This window comes from Drosophila persimilis, unplaced genomic scaffold (genome assembly GCF_003286085.1).
Source record: "Drosophila persimilis strain 14011-0111.01,24,50 unplaced genomic scaffold, DperRS2 tig00000000-arrow-pilon, whole genome shotgun sequence".
In the NCBI taxonomy this organism is placed as follows: domain Eukaryota; kingdom Metazoa; phylum Arthropoda; class Insecta; order Diptera; family Drosophilidae; genus Drosophila; species Drosophila persimilis.
This window is the reverse complement of record NW_020825288.1, coordinates 20388343-20407625: the sequence shown is the minus strand read 5'-3', so window position 1 is coordinate 20407625 and position 19283 is coordinate 20388343. Positions and strand designations below refer to the sequence as shown.

Below are 19283 nucleotides of genomic sequence, written 5' to 3'. Positions count from 1 at the left end.
ACTTTCCTGTTACAGATTTTGGCCCGGCTCGGAGCTCGGAAGCGAGATCTTTGACTTTTGTTAATTTATTGAGGATCGCAGAGTATTAATGAAAATAAATCCCTCTTAGGGATGATATACTTTGGAATTAATTTGCCAATATCTATCAAAATCTGTATATGATTATGTACATAACTATTAATCTTACTTACGATGTCAGCTCTAGGTAGATCTCTTTCAAAGATTTCATATTTTCGAACTCATATTTTAATTGGTCTTCAGACTGAACGAATAGGCCTAGACGGTGTGACTGGTGTCAGCAGTGATAAATCACTGTGCAAAGAAGATCATAATATAATGATCAATAGGAAACTCCTTTGAACAACCCTAATGGCCGTATCCAAGGTTTAGATGTATCTGCAATCAACCCTTGCTCTATCTCAAAGCAATGTATCTTCAAACTATCTTCCATCACAAAGTAGATCACACATTTCGGCCGACTACCGTTGAAGCTCATAAATAACTGTTTTGGGCCCAACAAAATGAAGAAGAGCTGCCAAAACCCCCAATCTATGTCTCGATGACTTGGTTTCCATGCCAAAAGTTACGTGACTAATCACATTTTCTGAAGATTAACAGCAATCAGCGACAGCTTGAACGGTCGGTCCCGTCCACGGCTTGAGCCGGGTCGGTCTAGTAAGTAGTCATCATCATAGTTGTCCGCCAGACAAAAGCGTTGAGACTGAAGTTCCGTAATCGAACCTCACTCAGGCGCACACATACTCGCACGAGGTAGACCCACACACAGTGAAATTTTAAGTGCCGAGACGGTCGCGGTCGCGAGCTTAATTTGCAATGTCTGACCGGACTGACTGTCCGTCCCGTCATCTGTCCATCTGTCCGCGAGTTCGACCGGCCCCGGCGCATGTGCCAAGCGGTCAAGCGCAGTTAAAGCTGTCAAAGCCATAGTCAAACCACAATGGCAGGCCACAGTGCGGAGGCATTGACAGGCGAGCCGCGGTTCTCACACTCGAATACGAGTACGAGCCTGAGCCTCATAATAAATGACGTTTCCTAGAACTGACTTTTTGCTTTATTTTTATTATTTAATTGCGACAGAGACAGCGCCGGCGCAAATCGCCGGTCGCCCTCCACCCGTCTTCGCCAAGTTCCAGCCCGCAGCTGAGTGGAGCGGATCGGGCCATAATGAGGCCAACCAACGAGAGCTGGAGACCCAGAGCCAGAGCCAGAGCCAGACTGAAAGGCAAAGGCAAACGCAGACGACGAGTCTGATGGAGGACGGACACTGAGGCCGAGTGTGGGAAAATATTTAGCGACTTCCGGCTGCGGTCTGGTCTGTGAATCGGCCTGCCATGGAGTTTATCTCAAAGTATTTGGTTTCTGGTTTATTTTTTTCGGTTGGTTTGCGGTCGAACGCCTCCGGAAAGGCTTCGCCGATGACTGAGAAGATTGTGAAACTGAATCACTTTCGATGCAATAAAAGGAAGAAGACATTATTTTTGGGAGCAATTTTGATTTTTATTTCGATTTCAATTTCAATTAAATTCTCTCAATAATAGGGCGACGCCCGCTATCCATAGCCCGGATGCAGGGCTCTCTCGGAGAGCGGCGTCTGAGCAGCCGCGGTGGGAACATATTGGCTGCGCGGTTCCATTCCAGCGCAGTACTACCAATGACCTCTCGGTTCAGCTGGCGCTCTGTTGGGTTGAGTTGAGAAGGCCTTCCTCTTGAAGGCGAATCCAGAATGCTTCTTCACCGCTCACCAAGGACGCCACATGGGACCAGAGGTGGAGCTGGCCTCGCTGGGAGCCGGGCTGCAGGTGCCGCTCTCCAGGCTGCCGCATTCCGACGGAGGCGGCGTGACCAGGGCGGCGTCATCCACACCCGAGACTGGGGTCTGGAGCGGCACACCCATGCCAATTGGCAGAGTAGGCACCACCACTTGCAGATAGTTGAGACGATGGCCCAGATGACTCATCAGCTGTGTGCCGAGATCGACGGTAACGCCGGGAACGGCAGCCAAAGTCTTGGAAACCTCGTTGGCGGCATGTACGTAGCCGGCGCGGAAGCTCTCTGCGATGCTCAGCTTGGAGTCCGCGGAGGAGGCACTGGGCGACACACTGCTGCTCAGGCGCAGCTGCTTCTGGGCCCGCAGCTTCTTCATGTGCTCGACGGTCAGCTCGAGGATGTCGGCCTTCTCCAGGCGTGTGATGTGCTCCCCCTCCTGGGTGAGGCACTCCACCATAATGTCTTTCAGCTCGTCCAGGCACTTGTTGATGCGTGCCCGACGCTTCCTCTCCAGCATGGGCTTCATCACCTTGCGGTACTGATAGGTCTTCGACATTTCCATCTCCAGCACCATGGTGATCACTGTCTTTGTTGAATGAATGAAACTCGCGTAATCCACAGAAAATAGCGTTCCACTTGGAGTGTCTGTCGACTCGGTTTGGGCGATCTGTGTGCACGCAGCGGAGTCGGAGCTTTGAATGATTCAGCTGGCAGCGAGGGCTCGGCTTTATATAGGCTCTGCTGTGGCCAGACCGGGATGTGAGTGCGAGCGAGATACTCGTTTTGCCTCGTGCGCGGCCTGCTGCTGTTGCCGGAGTGGTGCCAGCGGTGCGGTGGTGGTGGTGGCTTCTGTTTTTTTTTGTTTTTGTTGCTTTTCCCTGTGTGTGTGTGAGGGCAATAAAATGACTTGAGCTGCGGCTGCGCCCTCCTCTTGCTCTTGCCTTCTCTGTCTCTCTCTCGCACCCCGCAGTCTCTTTATCTTTGTAAGTGGTGTGTGTGTGTGTGTGATTGTTATACCGTGGGAAACTGTTTCGCAGCCGATTTCCACGACGACGATGACGACGGCTGGCCTGACTTCTTCTGATTGTGCATGCTTGGGGTCTTGTACGATCCCTCTGTCTGTCCGGGTGTCTGGCCGTCCGTCCTTACTGACGGCCCGCCTTAAGAGCTGCCTCGCGCAGAGCCCGCTTCCAAGTCGATCCGATCCGATGCGACGCGACGCGACGCGACGCGACGCGACTCGGCAGCCAAGCGAGCACATGCCTTCCATCCATAACAAGATGTTTGCATTTCAATTCATTTGTATGGTCGGTCCGGCCCGGTCTCTGGTCTCGCTGGTCTCTGGTCTTGGTCTCTGTCTCTCTTGCCATGTGCCTTCACTTCACCCTTTTGCAGTAGCTTATGGCACGCTGATAATTGTGGAATCGTCATCGGGGCAGAGCGCATTTTTGTTGTGGTCTCTCTTGGTCTCTTCGGTCGGTGGTCGGTGCTCGGTGGTCGGTGGTTGTGTGTTATTTTTTTTAACGCTTTATGGATCATTGATTGGATCGTGGTAGTCGTGGGTTTCGTGGGACGAGCATTACGCTTTTCGTTTACATGATTATTCTTGATTGTCGGTTTGGCTTTGGCTACGGGTATGGGTATGGGTTTGGGTTCGGCTTCGGTCTGGGCCTCTGCTCTTGAGCCTCTTGGGTCGTCGCTCGCTTCTATTTGTAGACAATTACCATCTTGACTCTGGGACCCGACTCTATGCCCTGTGCTCTGACTGGGAACGATCGGTTCGGCATCGGCATCGGCATCGACGTGTGCGCGAAAGTCAGTTACAATCGATCGATGGTATGGTTGTTGTTTTTGTTGTATGTGGCCCCGTGGTTGTTGTTAGCACACGCTATAAATGTTATGGCTCGTGGGGTGTTTCAGGCATTTGGCACGTCACGAATGCGCTATATGATGTGTGCGATATATATTTAGCACACGGAATACCTATTTATAGCGCTAGCTTCAGGACAGGTACTATGATTCATCCACAGTATACATATACGGAAGAGCGCAGATACCGACACTCATCAGCCGGCTATCTCTCAGCATCTCTGACACATCTAAGAGCATCTAAGCTGAGCTCAGATTTCACAATACTTAATTAGAAGTGGCCACGATGACGAAGATACGTTGCCGTGGATCCCATTCAAGATGACACGAGCTCGGCTCATCGACACACAAATAATAAAAAACAGCAACAACTGGGGATACGGACTAAAGCAAATACAGCAAAAACACACAAAAAAAGGCAACATATGAGACAAATTAAGATTGCCTCTCGACGCATTCCCAATGAGCTACAGCTAACAACAATAGTCGTACCTGTAAGCGGGCCAGCACAATCAGTTAACAACTTATCTAACCGAATCGTTTTGTCAGCCGCTACGGGACCGTTAAACGGCCGATGTCAAAAAGCTGAATGCTCCGGAAATGGCTAATTGGACATTATCTGCTGACAGTGTTGGAAAGTGTTGGCTATAGTAGTAGCAGGGAGGGGTTGGGAGGTTGACGGCCTTGTGTTTTTGAGGGTTGGTAATGGGAATCGTAATGGATTGTTCTACAAGGGTAGCGATCCCGATAATTGGTCCCCTTTTGTAATGATTTACAACAATAATTTGTTCAGAGATAAGTAATGATAAAATAAGTGTAAAATACTTGCAATCTATATAGCACATAATTAAGTTCTCCATAGCTGAACTTGTTTTCAATCACTGCTAAATCTTTCCATCATTAATACCAATTGGAACAATTACGAAAGTTGTCGGACCAGCACGTGCCCTTAATGGACTAATTTATAAGTTACAATAGATTTTAATTTGCTGTATCATACGTCCCCTAATTGGCAGAAACATACCCTTAATTTTTTCTGAAGAAATGTACGTATCTTATAGAGAGACAGGTTCCTCAAGACCATGCCCCATGACTCATGCCTCATCATCGTCAGATTTCGCAAGATTGTGCAAAGCGAATGTGTAGCGCATATCCTGAAGTCGTTCAAGACCAACTGGAATTTATACACCCAATCATCCACACACACACGCACAGGCACAGGCACACAGAAAGAGCAGAGTACCCAGCGAAGACCTCATTTCTCTCGCTTTATTATTTCTCATTTTATGTATTCCTTTTTTTGTTGCTTTTCTGTTCAACAATTTTTTTTATCGATGGCATACGCACGCGCGAATTTCAGTGCCCCCGCTGAGCCGGCAGCGACCAACATTTGGGGCCCCCGATCGCCGCCGCCGCCACCGCCACACAGATGTGGAGAGGGAAGGAATCGGTGGAGCAGCAGCAGCAGCGGCAGCAGCAGCACGAGAGCGTGCAAAGCTCAGAGACCCAGAGATACAGCAACAACCACACACAACTGTAGCGTGTTGTTGAATTAATTTATATCCAACAGTGCGCTTTCAACTTTATTGCGCCGCGAAAAGCAACCAGCCCCAGTCCCAGCCCCAGCCACAGCCACAGCCAGCCGCCAGCGATCCCCCCCGCAAGCCCACACACACCAGCATGAGGCACACACAGATACACACCGAGACAGCTCCGGACCGTGGGAAACAAACTCGTGCCAGTCGTTTCATTGCTGTCAAATAATATCTTGATGGGGATCAACTTGAAAAGATTGGTTGGGGCTTGGGCTGGGACTGCGGACTGGGGCTCGGGTCTCTGTCTCTGACTCTGGCTCGTTGCCGCCGCCGCTGCCGCTGCTGCTGCTGCTGCTGGTCGCTGTTTAGGATGCGGTCGACGCTTTTGTTTTTTTTTCCACTCTTTTTTTTGTATTTTTTTAGATCTCTTTTTTAATGCTTTACACATTTGTTCGTCATACCCGAGCGTTAAGTATGTGGAGAGGGTATGCCAGTGATGGTATGAGTGTGTATCCATGTTGGCATTGGCATCTCGTGGTGTGGTGTATGTAAAGATCCAAAAACCGAGAAACCAGTTTGCCATCCGCCAAAGCTGCTGCCGCTGCTGCTGGGATGCCGACACATACTCCGCTCTCTGTTCGGAGATCACATGAAAGACCCGGCACACCTCCTACTGCAGTCCCAGTCCCAGTCCCCAGTTGTAGTCCTCTCCCACTCCCATGGCCCCCCCCACGGCTTGTGAATGGCTCTGAGGAGCCTCCGCCTGCTTTTATGCACTGTTTGTTGTGTATACACGGTCGAGGCACTTGGCACGTTGCCCATTATCTTGCCACAGACTGAAGCGGAGTAGGAGATGGAGATGGAGACTGGAGAGCTGGAACTGGAACTGGAACTGGCACTGGGCTTGACTGCTGGGGCTTGAGGCTTTTATTTTATTTTTTCTGAAGATTTTCGAGTGCATATATCATATTACCACCACCAGCATCACCATCAGCATCTCAGCAGAACGGAGATGCATCATCATCATACCCCCTCGAAGTGTAAACTGTCAATGCCCCCTTGACAGGAGGCCCCGTCCTGATAAGGGGAGCAGTGCTATCCTCCCTTTCCCTTGCGCACTTTAGATTCTGATTTCACATAAACATTGCCAGCTTCGCTTCTCTTGACGGGGGTCCAATCTGTTCCATCCATTAGCCTCACAGATAAGTAAAAGACCATAAAAAACGAGTCGTCCCTCTATGAAGAAGATCCCTCCTATAAAGAAGGTCCAACAAACTCCCCTACCCAATTGCCGAGTCATTAAAATGTATCTCAAAGTATGTTTCATGGTCTCTCGGCTTGAAGATCTCCCCCAGCTCGCTCCGCACACACTTTTCTCTGTGCCGCCTTATCGATAATCCCCTAAAAACCCTCCCTATCAACGTTCCACACTTTCAGCACACTCGGACCGCAAGAAAAGAAATTAATTAAAATATCTATACGATTTTGTGTGCCCCTTCCAATTCCACTGCGAGCCCTCTCCCCTCTTGCACCCCAAGGGAGGGAGCATTCGAAGTGAAATCGAAGACAAGTGGCAAGTCCGTATTTTATTGCTGCGGATGGTTGGTGGTGGTAGGATGGTGGTGGAGGATTCATAGAGCCCTGTGGGAAAGCTGGAAATCAAAACACGAAAACAAGTGATTCGAGATGCCTATACAAATAGAAGACTTCAACCCCGTTTTTCCTTTCTTTTCATTCGATGGTGATGGTTCGGTTACCAGAACCAGGACGAAATGTGTGGGAATGCGTGGGAATGGTCTTGGGGTCCCGTTCTCGAACTCGAGCACGAACAGAGGGTCGGGGTCCGTCCCCTACTCAGCCTTTATGTTGATTGCCCATTAGGAATACAATTTGCAACTCCTTTTTCCATGCGATCCCCGTTGTTGATCCTGGGCTTCCTTCGGTCGTGAGAAATTTTACGAAGGAACACCTGCCCTTTGTCCGTGTGTGCCCCCGTCTTTATGTGTGTGGGTTTGTGCTCTGCTTACTTTTGGGATTTCTTGAGGCACTTGAATACATTTCCTACAAAATTTGAGGCCAACGAAAAATTGTTTCCCACACTCGGAGTCGTCTTCGTCGGACAGTTGCAGTTTTTTGTAGGGGTTTGTTTCCTTTAATGCAGTCTCTCCCTTTCTCTCTCGAAAGACTTCCTCCACAGAGCTGCAGGCTTGTCCCCGTCTACCTGCTCCTGAACCTTCTCCAACTCCGATTCATGCTCCTGCTCCTGCTCCTGCTCCTTTATACTCTCAGCGAGCGTCGTATTTCAGGTTCTCGATCCCTCTCTCTCTCTCTCTCTCTCTCTCTGTCTCCTCCCGATTATCTGTTGTGGTCGTCGCTTCAATGAGGGTGAGGTACGACACGCTTGAACCGGGTCGGGTCGGGGTCGGGTCCCTCCGTTGCTCTGTTTGCGTTCCTCGGGCTGGCCGTGGTTGTTGTCGTTGTTTCTGGTGCGTACCACGTACACGCGTGTCTGTCGGAGGGGTCCGTTCTCCCTGTCTCTGTCTGTTTCCCTTCGAGTTGGTATCTCGCTGTGAGCGCACAGGAAATGCATTTCGAGCGCCGAGCACCGAGCCGGCTATAAAAGCCGTGCCACTGCCGGTTGGGAAATCATTCTGACATCGTCAGCGTTTCAAGCAACACACACGCATCCAACAACCAAATTTCCAAAAATGTGCCAACAAGTCGTTGTCGTTCCCGCTGCCAACAACAGCAACAACAAGATGAAGACCAGCTACAGCATCAAGCAGGTCCTGAAGACGCTCTTCAAGAAACAGCAGAAGCAGCAGCAGCAGCAGCACCCCCACCGCCACTCGCTGGAGTCCCTCGAGTCGAATGACAATCTGCGCAACGCCCAAGTCGAGGAGGCCTACTATGCCGAGATCGATGAGAACGCCGCCAACGAAAAACTCGCTCAAATGGCCCACTCCCAAGAGATCGAGATGATCGAGGAGGATCAGGAGGAGGACATTTATGTTCCCGTCCGCTTCGCCCGCACCCAGGCCGGTACCTTCTTCTGGACCACCAACCTGCAGCCCGTGGCCAGCGTTGAGCCCGCCTTCTGCTACTCCATGCAGTTCCAGGATCGTTGGGCCCAGGCCTAAGCATCACCATCCTGATCATGACTGATCCGATCAATCGTCAGCTTTAAAACGACTACAACATTGTGATAGCAGCAGCAGCGGCTTTAACTCCTCCACGCATCGAACTCAGCGGGAAAACAATCTCAACTCGGCGATCCAGCGCTTCCATTAGATCTTAAGATATTGTGATAGAAAAACAAGAGCTTTAAAAATAATCTTACAAAATACAAAACAAGAACAAATCAAACTCAAATTGAATTATCTTATAATTGGGTTCGGGATATTGGGTTTCAGCTGAAGAAAATATCTTTGTTTGGATCTTCTTCTCATTCAAAGATTTCTCTGTTTTGATTCGAATTCCATTTGAATGAGTAGTTTGTTGTCATGCTTCAAGATTGTGCTCAAAGTCGAGTATCTGATAAGAACTACTACATGTACAGTTTTCTGATGTTTCGAGTCTCTTCTAGAATATGATATGGTGTGATAAATGCAGAGAAAACAATTCATATTATGCTTGCTATAAGGTTATTCCCCTATGACGTCAATGGAGGAGAGCGACAAAGAAACAAAGATAGTGGGAATATAAGGGAAGATAAATGGCAATAACAGAAGATGTTTTTTTAGTGTGTCAAATGGAACACTTTAATATACAATTTTATTCAATTTTGTAATGACAATGTTTAAAGACGGTTGAAAATCATTAAAGTAATATTTCCAGAAGAGGTTTCTGGAAAGATCCAAATAGGAAAATGGCAATAGTGCAACACAAACCTCATTGGAGAATGTGAATAATCTGAGAAAAGAATCTGAGAATTTTAAACAAGTTATGCATAAAGTATTCGCATATAAAAATTCACAGCAATCAAAGATATTAAAGATGTATTAGACTATAAATGTACGATATCTACATGTGTCTAAATTATAAAAAAAAATAGTTATTAGATCTAAGAACATTGTGAATTTTCGCCTAGACTTCTCCCATTTCTAAGATTAGTTCAATTAAAATTATTCCATTACATTTGTAGGTCAAAGAAGATCAATGACAATTTCTTAGATATGTCCTATAATTGATTTTCACCTCATTAAAGTTCTCCCATAATCTGGGTCATCATTGAATTCCGCGAACTGCTACTCCAACACACATCCTGCCATAAACCAGACATCGCTCATAGATGAAAGTCAATTCCTGAGATAGGTGAATCCTTAAATGGACAACCTTGAAATCGAACTAAGAAAAATCAATCTTCTGCAAGCGGCAAGCGGCTAGAAGTGTGATACACGACCATCTGGAGAGTTAGAGAGAGAGCACGAGTGCTACCTTGGCGCGATGCCAATTGGAGGCAACACACATTATGCGATCGCAGGCCGTGGCAGCCACTACGGCTATCACCTTGGCTAAGGCCACCATCGCCACCTGTGTGCGACCAAATATGGATATCGTGCGCATAACTTCACGGCAGCTCCTGGCAACGGACAACGGGCTTGTTGTCGCTTGTCGTACAACTTATTTATGTGCCGGCGAGGGAGTGCAGTGTGCAGTGTGGTTTGTCGACTGTGGACTGTGGAGTCTCGAGTGGAAACCCCCAGCAAGCAAAGAACTCGGAGAACTGAGAACCGAAAACCACAATTAAAATGCAACATGTAGACGTCAACACCTCAAGACAGCACATCACATGCCAAGGCGTCTCAAGGCGGACGTTGAAATTGGGCATAAAAACAGTTGCCGCAAAAGATAATCGCCTTTGCTAGAGAATCACAAACGATACCCCCCACCCCCCACTCCACCACACCTGCACCGCTTCTCATTCCAATATTATTCTCTCTCACACCCTGTCTCTTTCTATCAATCACAAACGCATTTCTCCTACACTAAAAATGCAAATTGATGTCGACAGCATGAGAAGGAGTAGAAAGAAGGAGTAGCTAAAAGAAAGAACAAAAATGTCAGCAGCAAACCAACAAAAAGAAAGAAAGGTTAGCTTTGGGAGAAGACCTACTAAATACCCCTCAAGCCAGCCTTTTATTAACTTTTTCTTGAACTCAGATTAGTACGTTTCCTTAGATAATCTGCACAATCAAAGGATATTTCTTTAAAGCGAGATATTAAACTTATTAATTCCGTGTTTGTATATATTGATTGCTTATATTGCTACAGGTATCGAGACTTATATATTTTGTTGTTCCTAAATTTGTTCTTCAAAACTGTAAATGCTTTCTGTGTTTTCTTTAACTATGATTTGACGACTTAATGATTGTAATTATACTTTATTTACATAGGAACATACCTTTGCGAGTATGTATAGTAAGTATTCTTCTTCAGTATCAGAAGTTAAGGTGTTCGTATGCCATGTTTTTGTTGATGGTAAACCGAAACCGCAAAGATCACATCACCACATCATAAAACAAAGATGTGTCTACGTACTACGTAAACGCCTTGTTACGTCCTTCCACATCAATGCAATATACCCTGTGTTACCTGAGTAAGAGGTATTCAAAGTTCTGGTAGCGCCGTGACGTAAATTAAGTAGCAATATAAGTTTCTGTTAAATTGCCTTTGACAGCACATAATTAATTTCGTATGCAAAGCGGCGTTTGTCTGCACGAAAGAATTGAAATTGGGAGAGAGAGAACAGACCCGAACAGACCCAAACAGAACAGAATGGAACAGAACCAACCGTGGAATGCCGTTGATAATGCTGATGACAATGTTCATGATGGTCATAATGATGATAGCGTTGGATAGGAGTTGGAGTCTGATAGTTATCTACATGGAACGTACCTTAGCCATTCCTCATTTACATACCTGTACAGAGTACACAAATACAAGCCCAACCTGATCCTGCGCCTTGCTGTCTTGGCTGCGTCTTCGGTTCTGCTGAGGCCCTGGGGTCTGGGGTCTGGGGTCTGGGGTCTCTGAGGTAGGGTTTAATGTACGCGTGTGTACTCAATTCTTGACGACAACCGCGGTGGCGGCCTTCGCGTGCGTGACGGGCATACGCTTAGCGGTCATTGATTGGCCGGGCAAGCAACATTGTTATTGCTGGTTTTTAGCCAGCTCTATGCCGTGCTGGCTTTTGGGCCACTTGCCTGTGGCTGGGGCTGGGGTTGAGGCTGAGGGCGCCGTCAGCAACAAGTGTGTGAACACCATTAAACGGTGATTAGGCCTCACCACGACTCCTGTCTCTATCTCTCTCTCTATCTTACCATTGGTCCGTCTAAGCCAAGAGCTACTCTTATGTGTGTGTGTGTGTGTGTGCGCTCATGTGTGGCATGTGGCGAGGCCTCAATTAACATTACCCCATGGAGATTGGGAGTTGCGATGCGCTATGTGGGCGATCACAATGTTGTAACCGAATTAGATCGAAGTGTGAGGAAAGATCCACACAATCATTTGTCAATGTTGTGGCTGCTAGAGATGGATGGAGGATAGGATGGAGGGGGTATGTTGTTGTATGCCAAAAACTAAGCTAATTAATGACTGGCAGATTCTAGACTCCTTCGAATAATGCGGTAACAAAAGCTTCCTTAAAATATTTTAAACGCATTCCTTTTGAATCATTACAAAACGCTGGACTTAGCTCGTAAATTTTGCTCATTTAATACTCAAATAGAAATGAATATATGGAGGTGTGATCTTCTGATTTTCTCCTATTTACTAAAAGTCTAGAAAAAGTACGAGTACCACGCAGTTTCACAAAAAACACTGAATCATTTCCCAAAAAAACGATGCCGTCTTTACACAGACGTCTGTAAACAAAACTTATCACGGCTAAAAGATGTTGCCAAAACAACATCAGCAAGAAAAATAATACTTGCACAAAATGATCAATGGAATTGACATAGAACGGCTGTTAGATGCGAGAGATACAAGATAGTGGCCCGACATTCAATGATGCTGTTCTGGGACCCCGATACAATTCTGTACAGACAGTAGACAACCCAATTTGTAGAGCAAAATGTTAGTCACCCATGGAGACCGGCACCACGTCGAACTTTGTAGACCAAATAAACAAGTTTTTTGTTTGGGCCCACTGATAAGGGGCCTGGTCTTATCAGACTGGAACGCACTGATAAGCTATCTATAGGTGGGTGTGAGCCGTAAAAATATATATAAATCAATGACTTTCGAGACAGTCACGGCAATTGCAATCAATAGCTCCTACAAAGTGAACGCTTTACCTCAAAGAAAAAAATACAGAAACCTCAATATAACAATATCGATATGATGTTCCAAACTTTAACCCTCTGCTGCCTGGCCCTGGTCACTGGCATCGCCGCTAATACGGTGTCCACCAACGCCACGGACTGTCCCCAATTCTGCGCCGCCATCTACCGTCCAGTGTGCGCCACAGATGGAAAGAACTTCAAGGAATTCGCAAGCGACTGCAATCTCAAGTCGGACAACTGTCGCCGCGAGCGCAACAACGTTGCGGGTAAGTTAATATAATACGAAATTCCAAAACTCTATCTAGAATGAGGTTATTCTTTCTTTAGCCTATGCTGAGACCGATTCCGCTTGGTGCAGCTCCGAGTTGGTGGACAATATCCACGAAAAAATGGGCAGCTTCAAACTCGACCGCGAAGAGTGCTTCAAGCCCTGCTCGATGATCTACCAGCCGATCTGTGTGACCAATGGCAAGTATCGTGCCCACCTGAGCAACGTCTGCCTGTTGGAGACCTTCAACTGCGCCCTGCAGGCTACCGGCGCCCAGCCCACAGAGCTGCTCCGTGTCCTGCGCGATTCGACCTGCTAGAAAGGACCCAAATCTGAACGGAACAATACAGGCTTCTTTTGTTTAAAATAGTTTTCTTTTTGTTTGGAAAATATACATGTGCATTTGTTTAAAGAAATCGCATTGGACAATGTAAAGGACTTGTTAATTAGGGTTCGCACAGCGGGCCTAAAACGAAAGTGACAATTATTTATAGACAGGACAGTTGGCGAACTTCGGGTCATTCGGTTAGACATGGTTAGACGTTAGACGTAAATATAACAAAGGCTAGGCTACAGGCAAAGGTTTCCTGAATATATAGCAGCCTCTTAAGCATCGGCTGGTCGGCTTGGCCTCGTCTGTGCCTCGTTTCCCACAGTGCCAACCTTCTGTCATCAACACCTTGGAACCTGCCGGTCCATACTATATACATATGTGAATTTACCGGGTCCTTCAGTAGGTCTATATACATATGAACATAATTCCGCTTGACGGCTACTGACGTTGAACCCAGGGACTATTCCAATGAGTGCTCAGGCGCCTTGAAGGGGAATTCTGCTGTATTTTAGACTTTTAACACAGTTTGAACTTCATATCTAGAGTATATTCTGGCTTTTTTGTACATTTTTTTGTTCTTATCATTAGAATTGGTGGTCCTATATTGAATATTACATGAATTTAGGCAAAATGTTGCAATAGTATACACCTGTATATCCGATGCATCCTCCAAACCTAACCAAAAAAAACGTCTCATGTTCTTTAATGAAATCATTCAACCGATCCACGTGACATCCTCTCCTCTGCAAGATGATACCAGGCAGAGCATCCCCCTTACCACCGTCTTACCTCTTACCTCTTTCGCTTTCCAACTCCTTCAACTTATCAGTTTACCAGCCCGACCGTTAGCCAGCTCGGCACAGACCGTTCATCTGTCAAGCCTCATTAGGCTCCACTCATCATACAGCTTCCGTTATCCTTTGTCTTCATCTCCGCTCTTCCGTTATGCGTAAGAGTACCCCAACCAGTTCTCTCTTCTTCGCTTATCCGATCAGCTGATCCCCCACCCATGATAATAGAAACGGGATTCTAGTTCTTTTCCATTTGTATGCTACAAAGGTGTATGTAGTGTATATTTAATTTTATATGCAAATTAGTATCACATTAACAACGTATATATTGCGCAGGAGAATAAATAAATGAAATTACAATAATTAGGGGGAGTGTCCCCCTAATGTGAGAGATCTGTGTACTGGGGGTGGGGGTGGCTGGAACATGTGGGAGATCCAGCTAGCAGAGGGTGCCGGGCAGTTGGCTGAAGCTCTGGCAGAGTAGGGCGTGCAGCAGGTCGTCGTCCACCCGCTCCTGGGTGTTGGCCCAGAAGAAGGTGCCGTTATCGGTGCTAATGTATTGCAACGGCAACTGCAGATCCCAGAGATTGCTGGGCAACTGTGCTGCAGTTGCACTTGATGTTGCCGTGGTCGTGGTCGTGTTTCTGTTGCTGTTGCTGTTGTGATGTGTGTGCTGACAGTTGCGTCCGTGGGGGCAGGCGCCACAACTCTGTGCGCTGGCCTTCTCCACATAGACGCTGCTGATGAGGGTGGGCGTGTTGGGGGGCTGGGTGAGTGACACCTCATCCTCCACGGGGAGTTGCCTCAGCTCCGCCCCGTACTTGTAGATAGACTCCTCAGGCGTTGACTTGCTCTCATCCTCGAGGATAAGCTCGATCTGTTGCTGCTGCTGCTGCTGCTGCTGCTGTGTGTTGTTGAGATCCACATTGTTGGGGTGGGCCAGTGTCAGGGGCGCCGGCCTGCCCTTGCCACCCACTGTCAGCAGGCGGCGCAGGGGCTGCCAGACTTTGCGCATGCGTCGCACAGTCTTGGGCACGCCCAAAGGTGTTGCTGCTGTCGCTGTCATCGAAGCTGATGTGTGGATGCTGCTGCTGCTGCTGTTCGTGTTGGTGTTGGTGCTGCTGGCCGTCAAGTTTTTCGTATCTAGATACATGGCGAGAGAGCGGAGCTTCTTTCGAGTCGTGTGTGTTGAGAGCTTTTTTTCTTGGTTTGTGCAGCGAGCGTTGCGTGTGCGCACCTCGCGAGAGCTGGTCGTTTACTGATGCTGCTGCGCCTGGCGTCGCTCATATTTATATATGAGGCACTGCCGCTGCGCAGCCGATGGCCAGTCAAGAGTGAAATCGTATGCCGGCTGATCTCACGAGCAGCAGCGGCAATGGCAACGGCAGCAGAACAGCCAAGCACCGTACGAAATTTGAGTGCACTCTCACACACACCAGGGTGAGGGTGAGAAGGTAATAGGGTGGGGGTGAGAGAGGTGAGTGGTGGTGACTGGGAACAGGAGAACCAGAGAGGGGAAACGGGCCTGGCAGCCTTTTTATGTGCGCGTATTTCCCAAATAAATTCCAACAGGAATCACAAGCTCCGTCCGCTCTGGCTCTTCTGTGTGTGTACTTTTCCCATGCACGTACAATCGACAAGGGCCGCTTGATGAGTTTCGGCTGCAGGTAGATGGAGATGGAGGAGACGACCACGACGACTTCGGCAGAGGCTCTGGCAGCCGCACAGTGGTCCAAGAATGCGTATAACCGCATTAACAACGCATTTAGTTCTTATTGTTAGGATTTCCAAAAGCTTTGGAATTGAAATTGAAAATCTGACCATTATTAATATTCCTAATAATCCTTTCTGAACTACCAAATAATTTTGATAATAGAAATACATCAATTATTAATATTTGAAATATTTCACTACAAATTAAGTTTAATTATATATTTTAAATATTTAAATAATTATTGAAAACAGTTAAATTGTTATATCGATCCTTAGTTTCTGTTCGTAGGTAACGAACCTTGATTCTTGTATTTCCCTTTCCCTTCAGTACTCTAGACCCTCTACGGCTACTCCTCTTTCCATCCACTTCCTTATTTGTTAATATTCTACCACTTTTCAATGCACTTTGTACCACTATGTGGATCGCCTGTTCGTCATTTATGCACGACTGACTTTGTTTTTACATTCACACGGTACCCGGAGCCCGGAGCAGCGCAGTAGTACATGGGTTTGTTGTCCAGCCGGCTTCGTAGCTAGGGTCGCCACAGTGACGTAGTCGAATGGTTTACCCAGAGGGGACCTGCCAGCACCTGTTCCCTTTTCAGATCGCTGGGACTAAGACGCTGCCCATTTCCGTCCTGGGACACAAAACGCAGGCGCAGCGTCGTGGTCGATGTCTTCGACAGCGTCGACGTCGTTGCGAGTGTGGGAAAGGGCTTATAAGAATTTCACTTGGGTTTTCGGATTTTGGGTTGTACGATTATTGTTGTTGTTGTTTTTGCTTTTATTTTTGTTTCCTTTCGTGGTGATTTTGCTGTTATTGCTGTTGCTGCAGGGGCTGAGCAGCTGTTATTGCTACTTGTTGGCCTGTTTGTTGTCATTTATAATCAAGGCTCGGAGCCCCGGCGCTGATAAGTTCATTTTAAAGGGACTACGACTATAGTGGCACCGAGGGGATTATGACATGTTGTGGTTCACACGCTCCGAGAAGGAAATCTGGATGTAGTCGGTGATGGGGAATGGGTACAGGTATGGGTATGGGGGATGGGGGATGGTGATGTGATGGAGTGAGGTTCTAATGAGGCCGTGACCTGATTCGGGCGAGCTGCAAGTCCTTGCCTCGCTCGCAGGTTCGGTTCCCACACACTACAATCGGACTTAGCCCCTCTCTGTCCGTCGATGCGTCCGGGACAGACGGACTAGTCCGGGCAGAACTAGTTAGACGAGCTCATGGCCCGAACCAGGTTTCTGTTTCTGCCTCTCGGCGGCCTAGGCTGCCGAAACTCGTGCCAATCGCGTGTGCACCGCACGCCTGCCCACCAGAGACTCTTGCCTTTGGCCGCTATTAATCTTTGGCGGAGTCGCACTCGGCCCCCTGGGCACACCGCGCACATTTGCCCCCAATCAGCGTCTAGGCTTTGAACTGCACGTTTGCTAAATTGAAAGCGACTGAGTTGGCAACACGGACACCGACCGACTGTCTCTGACTCTAGCCCCCAGCTCGAAGCCAACTCTGTGACTGCCTGCGATGGCAGCTCCAGCTGAGGTAAGCTTGTGCCCGGACTTGAGCCTTATGGATGCTATGGATGGACAGACAGAGGTCTGAGCCGAGTCGTTAGGCGATTTGTACCCTATCTATGGTAGGGTATTTCACAAAATCTGTGTGTTTAAGGCACTACAATAATACAATTATAATTGCAGTAATCCAGGTGCTATACAATTAAGCCATGATTGGGGTATTTTATATGTATATTCAACTGTTATCGCAAAGTATGTGAGGATAATGTATGGTGGTAAAGGGGAATAAACAGGGGATCCTTCAATGGAGACCCTCTCATTTTAGAGCATCTTCGATTCGTTCTCTACTGCCACTCGATTCGCTCTTGCCCATCAGCAACTATTTGGCTTTTAAGCTCTTGGTTCACACGATGGCCGGCGATGGCAACAAGTTTTTTGCAAAGCAATATACACATACACACATATTGTGGTCATATAGACATACACACATAAGCGTATATGACAAGCAATTAGTGTGCATTGAGGTTAGTCGAAAATGGCTTTGCGGTTGATGGTTATTTTGCATTGCTCATACGCCACGTGTGCCGGCAGCAGAGTTGAAAGTTGAGAGGAGTCTTGGATCTCGAAAGCCGATCCAATGCCTCGGCCGAGAGATGCTTAATTTTGATGCCGCCGCTCTGCCACAGTCAGCATAAAGCAGAAAGCAGAATGCCAAACGGCCAGCGGAAGTCATGGACAGAAGACAAACAAACAGAAACAGAGCGATTCTGCAGCATCATGGGAAATGCTTAGCCAGGCAAAAAGCCAAGCCAGAAAAATAACTCTGAGGCATCCGACCACAAGTGTCATATTGCCGGGCGAGTCGGGCGGAAAAAAAAGAGAGGCGACCATAAAAACCAGGCAACATTTTGTACACTCTGTGGCTGACCAGCAGTAGCCCTGAGATCAGCGGAATCACAAAAAATATACTCGTACTTAATATGTGAGACGACAAATCTTAGAACGACAACCGGATGTTAAAGTTTACGACGAAACCAGCAGCAGCCTAGAAGGGTGGTGGTGGCGGCTATGCAAAAATCGTTTTCGGAGACCCCATCCCTCACACAGCGACTAGGGGAGATGGGGGTGGGGCGAAGGGAGATAGGGAAACTGTTACACTTAATCGATACGCTTCAACGAAAAGTCGAGGCAAAGCCCAAAGCACAGTGGTGGTAGTTGTAGTTGTCGCAGTCATCATCATCAGCGAAGCATGCGACATAATTGCGCGAGTTAAAGGCAGCCCCCTGCCATCTCCATCGCCCCCCCACCGAACCGCAGTGGTCGCCCACTGCCCCCCCATCGTCACAGTCAACCCGCTTGAAAAACAACCAGCAGCAGTAACAGCAACAACATTTCAGCAATCCATCGGATCGCATCACAATCCAGCCATCCGTCCAACGTGTGGGAAACACACGACAAATCTGTTTCCCACGGTCTCGTAAAGTAGGCACCACACACACACACACTCTCGCATGCACCCAGAGAGACCCACAATCACACTCACAGTAGTTTTGTAGGCTCCCCCATGTCTCTTTGTTGGACAGAGACAGAGTATCGACTTGTACAACGAATGGGAGCCGGAGCCGGAGCCGGAGCCGAGGCAAGCCGAGCCGATCCGTTCCGAGTCGAGTAGAGAAGAGCGGCGGCAGCGCAACTGTCATCATTGACAATAAGTATGACATGGGCAAAGGCAACGGGGCGGAGGCAGAGGCAGAGGCAGAGGCGACGGCAGAGACAGAGCATGAGGCCGAAGCAGTGGTAGCAGTCTGAGAGCCACGCGCAGTCGCTGAGAATGAGATCCAATCCGAATGCCGACGTTGGGGCTGTCTCCCTCTGGGCTCTGCTGCAATCAATTGAAGACGACGCGCGCCAGAGCACAGGCGCAGGCACAGTGCGAGGCACGCTCGCTCTCGCTCCCATTGCGCGAGTACAGTGGTTAAGAATACGATGAAACGTGGAAGATGCATTCGAAGGAATCACTTCTGGGAATCACACATTTTGCTTCATTTTATTTAATTATAATTATGGGCTATTCACATTTTGTAAAGCCTACTTTTTGGGAGTGACCTGGAAAAATATATTTCAAAATCTCAATTTAATTATAAGATAAAAAAGCTGGTATCAATTTGAATCAGTGCAGAA

General features: G+C 47.7%; 4 protein-coding genes across 4 annotated transcripts; 2 read left to right on the top strand and 2 right to left on the bottom strand.

The window, feature by feature from the left end:
• Positions 1–1496: 1496 nt before the first annotated feature.
• Positions 1497–2571, bottom strand: LOC6591729 (enhancer of split mbeta protein). The gene has a single exon (XM_002016870.2). It carries the CDS (start codon positions 2360–2362, stop codon positions 1760–1762), a length of 603 nt encoding a protein of 200 aa, XP_002016906.1. The 5' UTR covers positions 2363–2571; the 3' UTR covers positions 1497–1759.
• Positions 2572–7892: 5321 nt separating this feature from the next.
• Positions 7893–8544, top strand: LOC6591728 (enhancer of split malpha protein). The gene has a single exon (XM_002016869.2). It carries the CDS (start codon positions 7901–7903, stop codon positions 8330–8332), a length of 432 nt encoding a protein of 143 aa, XP_002016905.1. The 5' UTR covers positions 7893–7900; the 3' UTR covers positions 8333–8544.
• Positions 8545–12498: 3954 nt separating this feature from the next.
• Positions 12499–13162, top strand: LOC6591727 (enhancer of split M1 protein). Its single transcript, XM_002016868.2, has 2 exons — positions 12499–12744; positions 12806–13162. The coding sequence occupies exons 1-2, from the start codon at positions 12534–12536 to the stop codon at positions 13063–13065; spliced, it is 471 nt and encodes a 156-aa protein (XP_002016904.1). The 5' UTR covers positions 12499–12533; the 3' UTR covers positions 13066–13162.
• A 970-nt stretch (positions 13163–14132) lies between these two features.
• Positions 14133–15094, bottom strand: LOC6591726 (enhancer of split M2 protein). The gene has a single exon (XM_002016867.2). The coding sequence runs from the start codon at positions 15022–15024 to the stop codon at positions 14311–14313; it is 714 nt and encodes a 237-aa protein (XP_002016903.1). The 5' UTR covers positions 15025–15094; the 3' UTR covers positions 14133–14310.
• Between the last annotated feature and the right edge of the window lie 4189 nt (positions 15095–19283).

Excerpts from the sequence above, each read along its gene's own strand:
- LOC6591729 (XM_002016870.2), bottom strand. The coding sequence starts at position 2,362 with ATGGTGCTGGAGATGGAAATGTCGAAGACCTATCAGTACCGCAAGGTG.
- LOC6591728 (XM_002016869.2), top strand. The coding sequence starts at position 7,901 with ATGTGCCAACAAGTCGTTGTCGTTCCCGCTGCCAACAACAGCAACAAC.
- LOC6591727 (XM_002016868.2), top strand. The coding sequence starts at position 12,534 with ATGATGTTCCAAACTTTAACCCTCTGCTGCCTGGCCCTGGTCACTGGC. Across the intron at positions 12,745-12,805 it reads CGAGCGCAACAACGTTGCGG|CCTATGCTGAGACCGATTCC; the intron begins GTAAGTTAATAT and ends TTCTTTCTTTAG.
- LOC6591726 (XM_002016867.2), bottom strand. The coding sequence starts at position 15,024 with ATGTATCTAGATACGAAAAACTTGACGGCCAGCAGCACCAACACCAAC.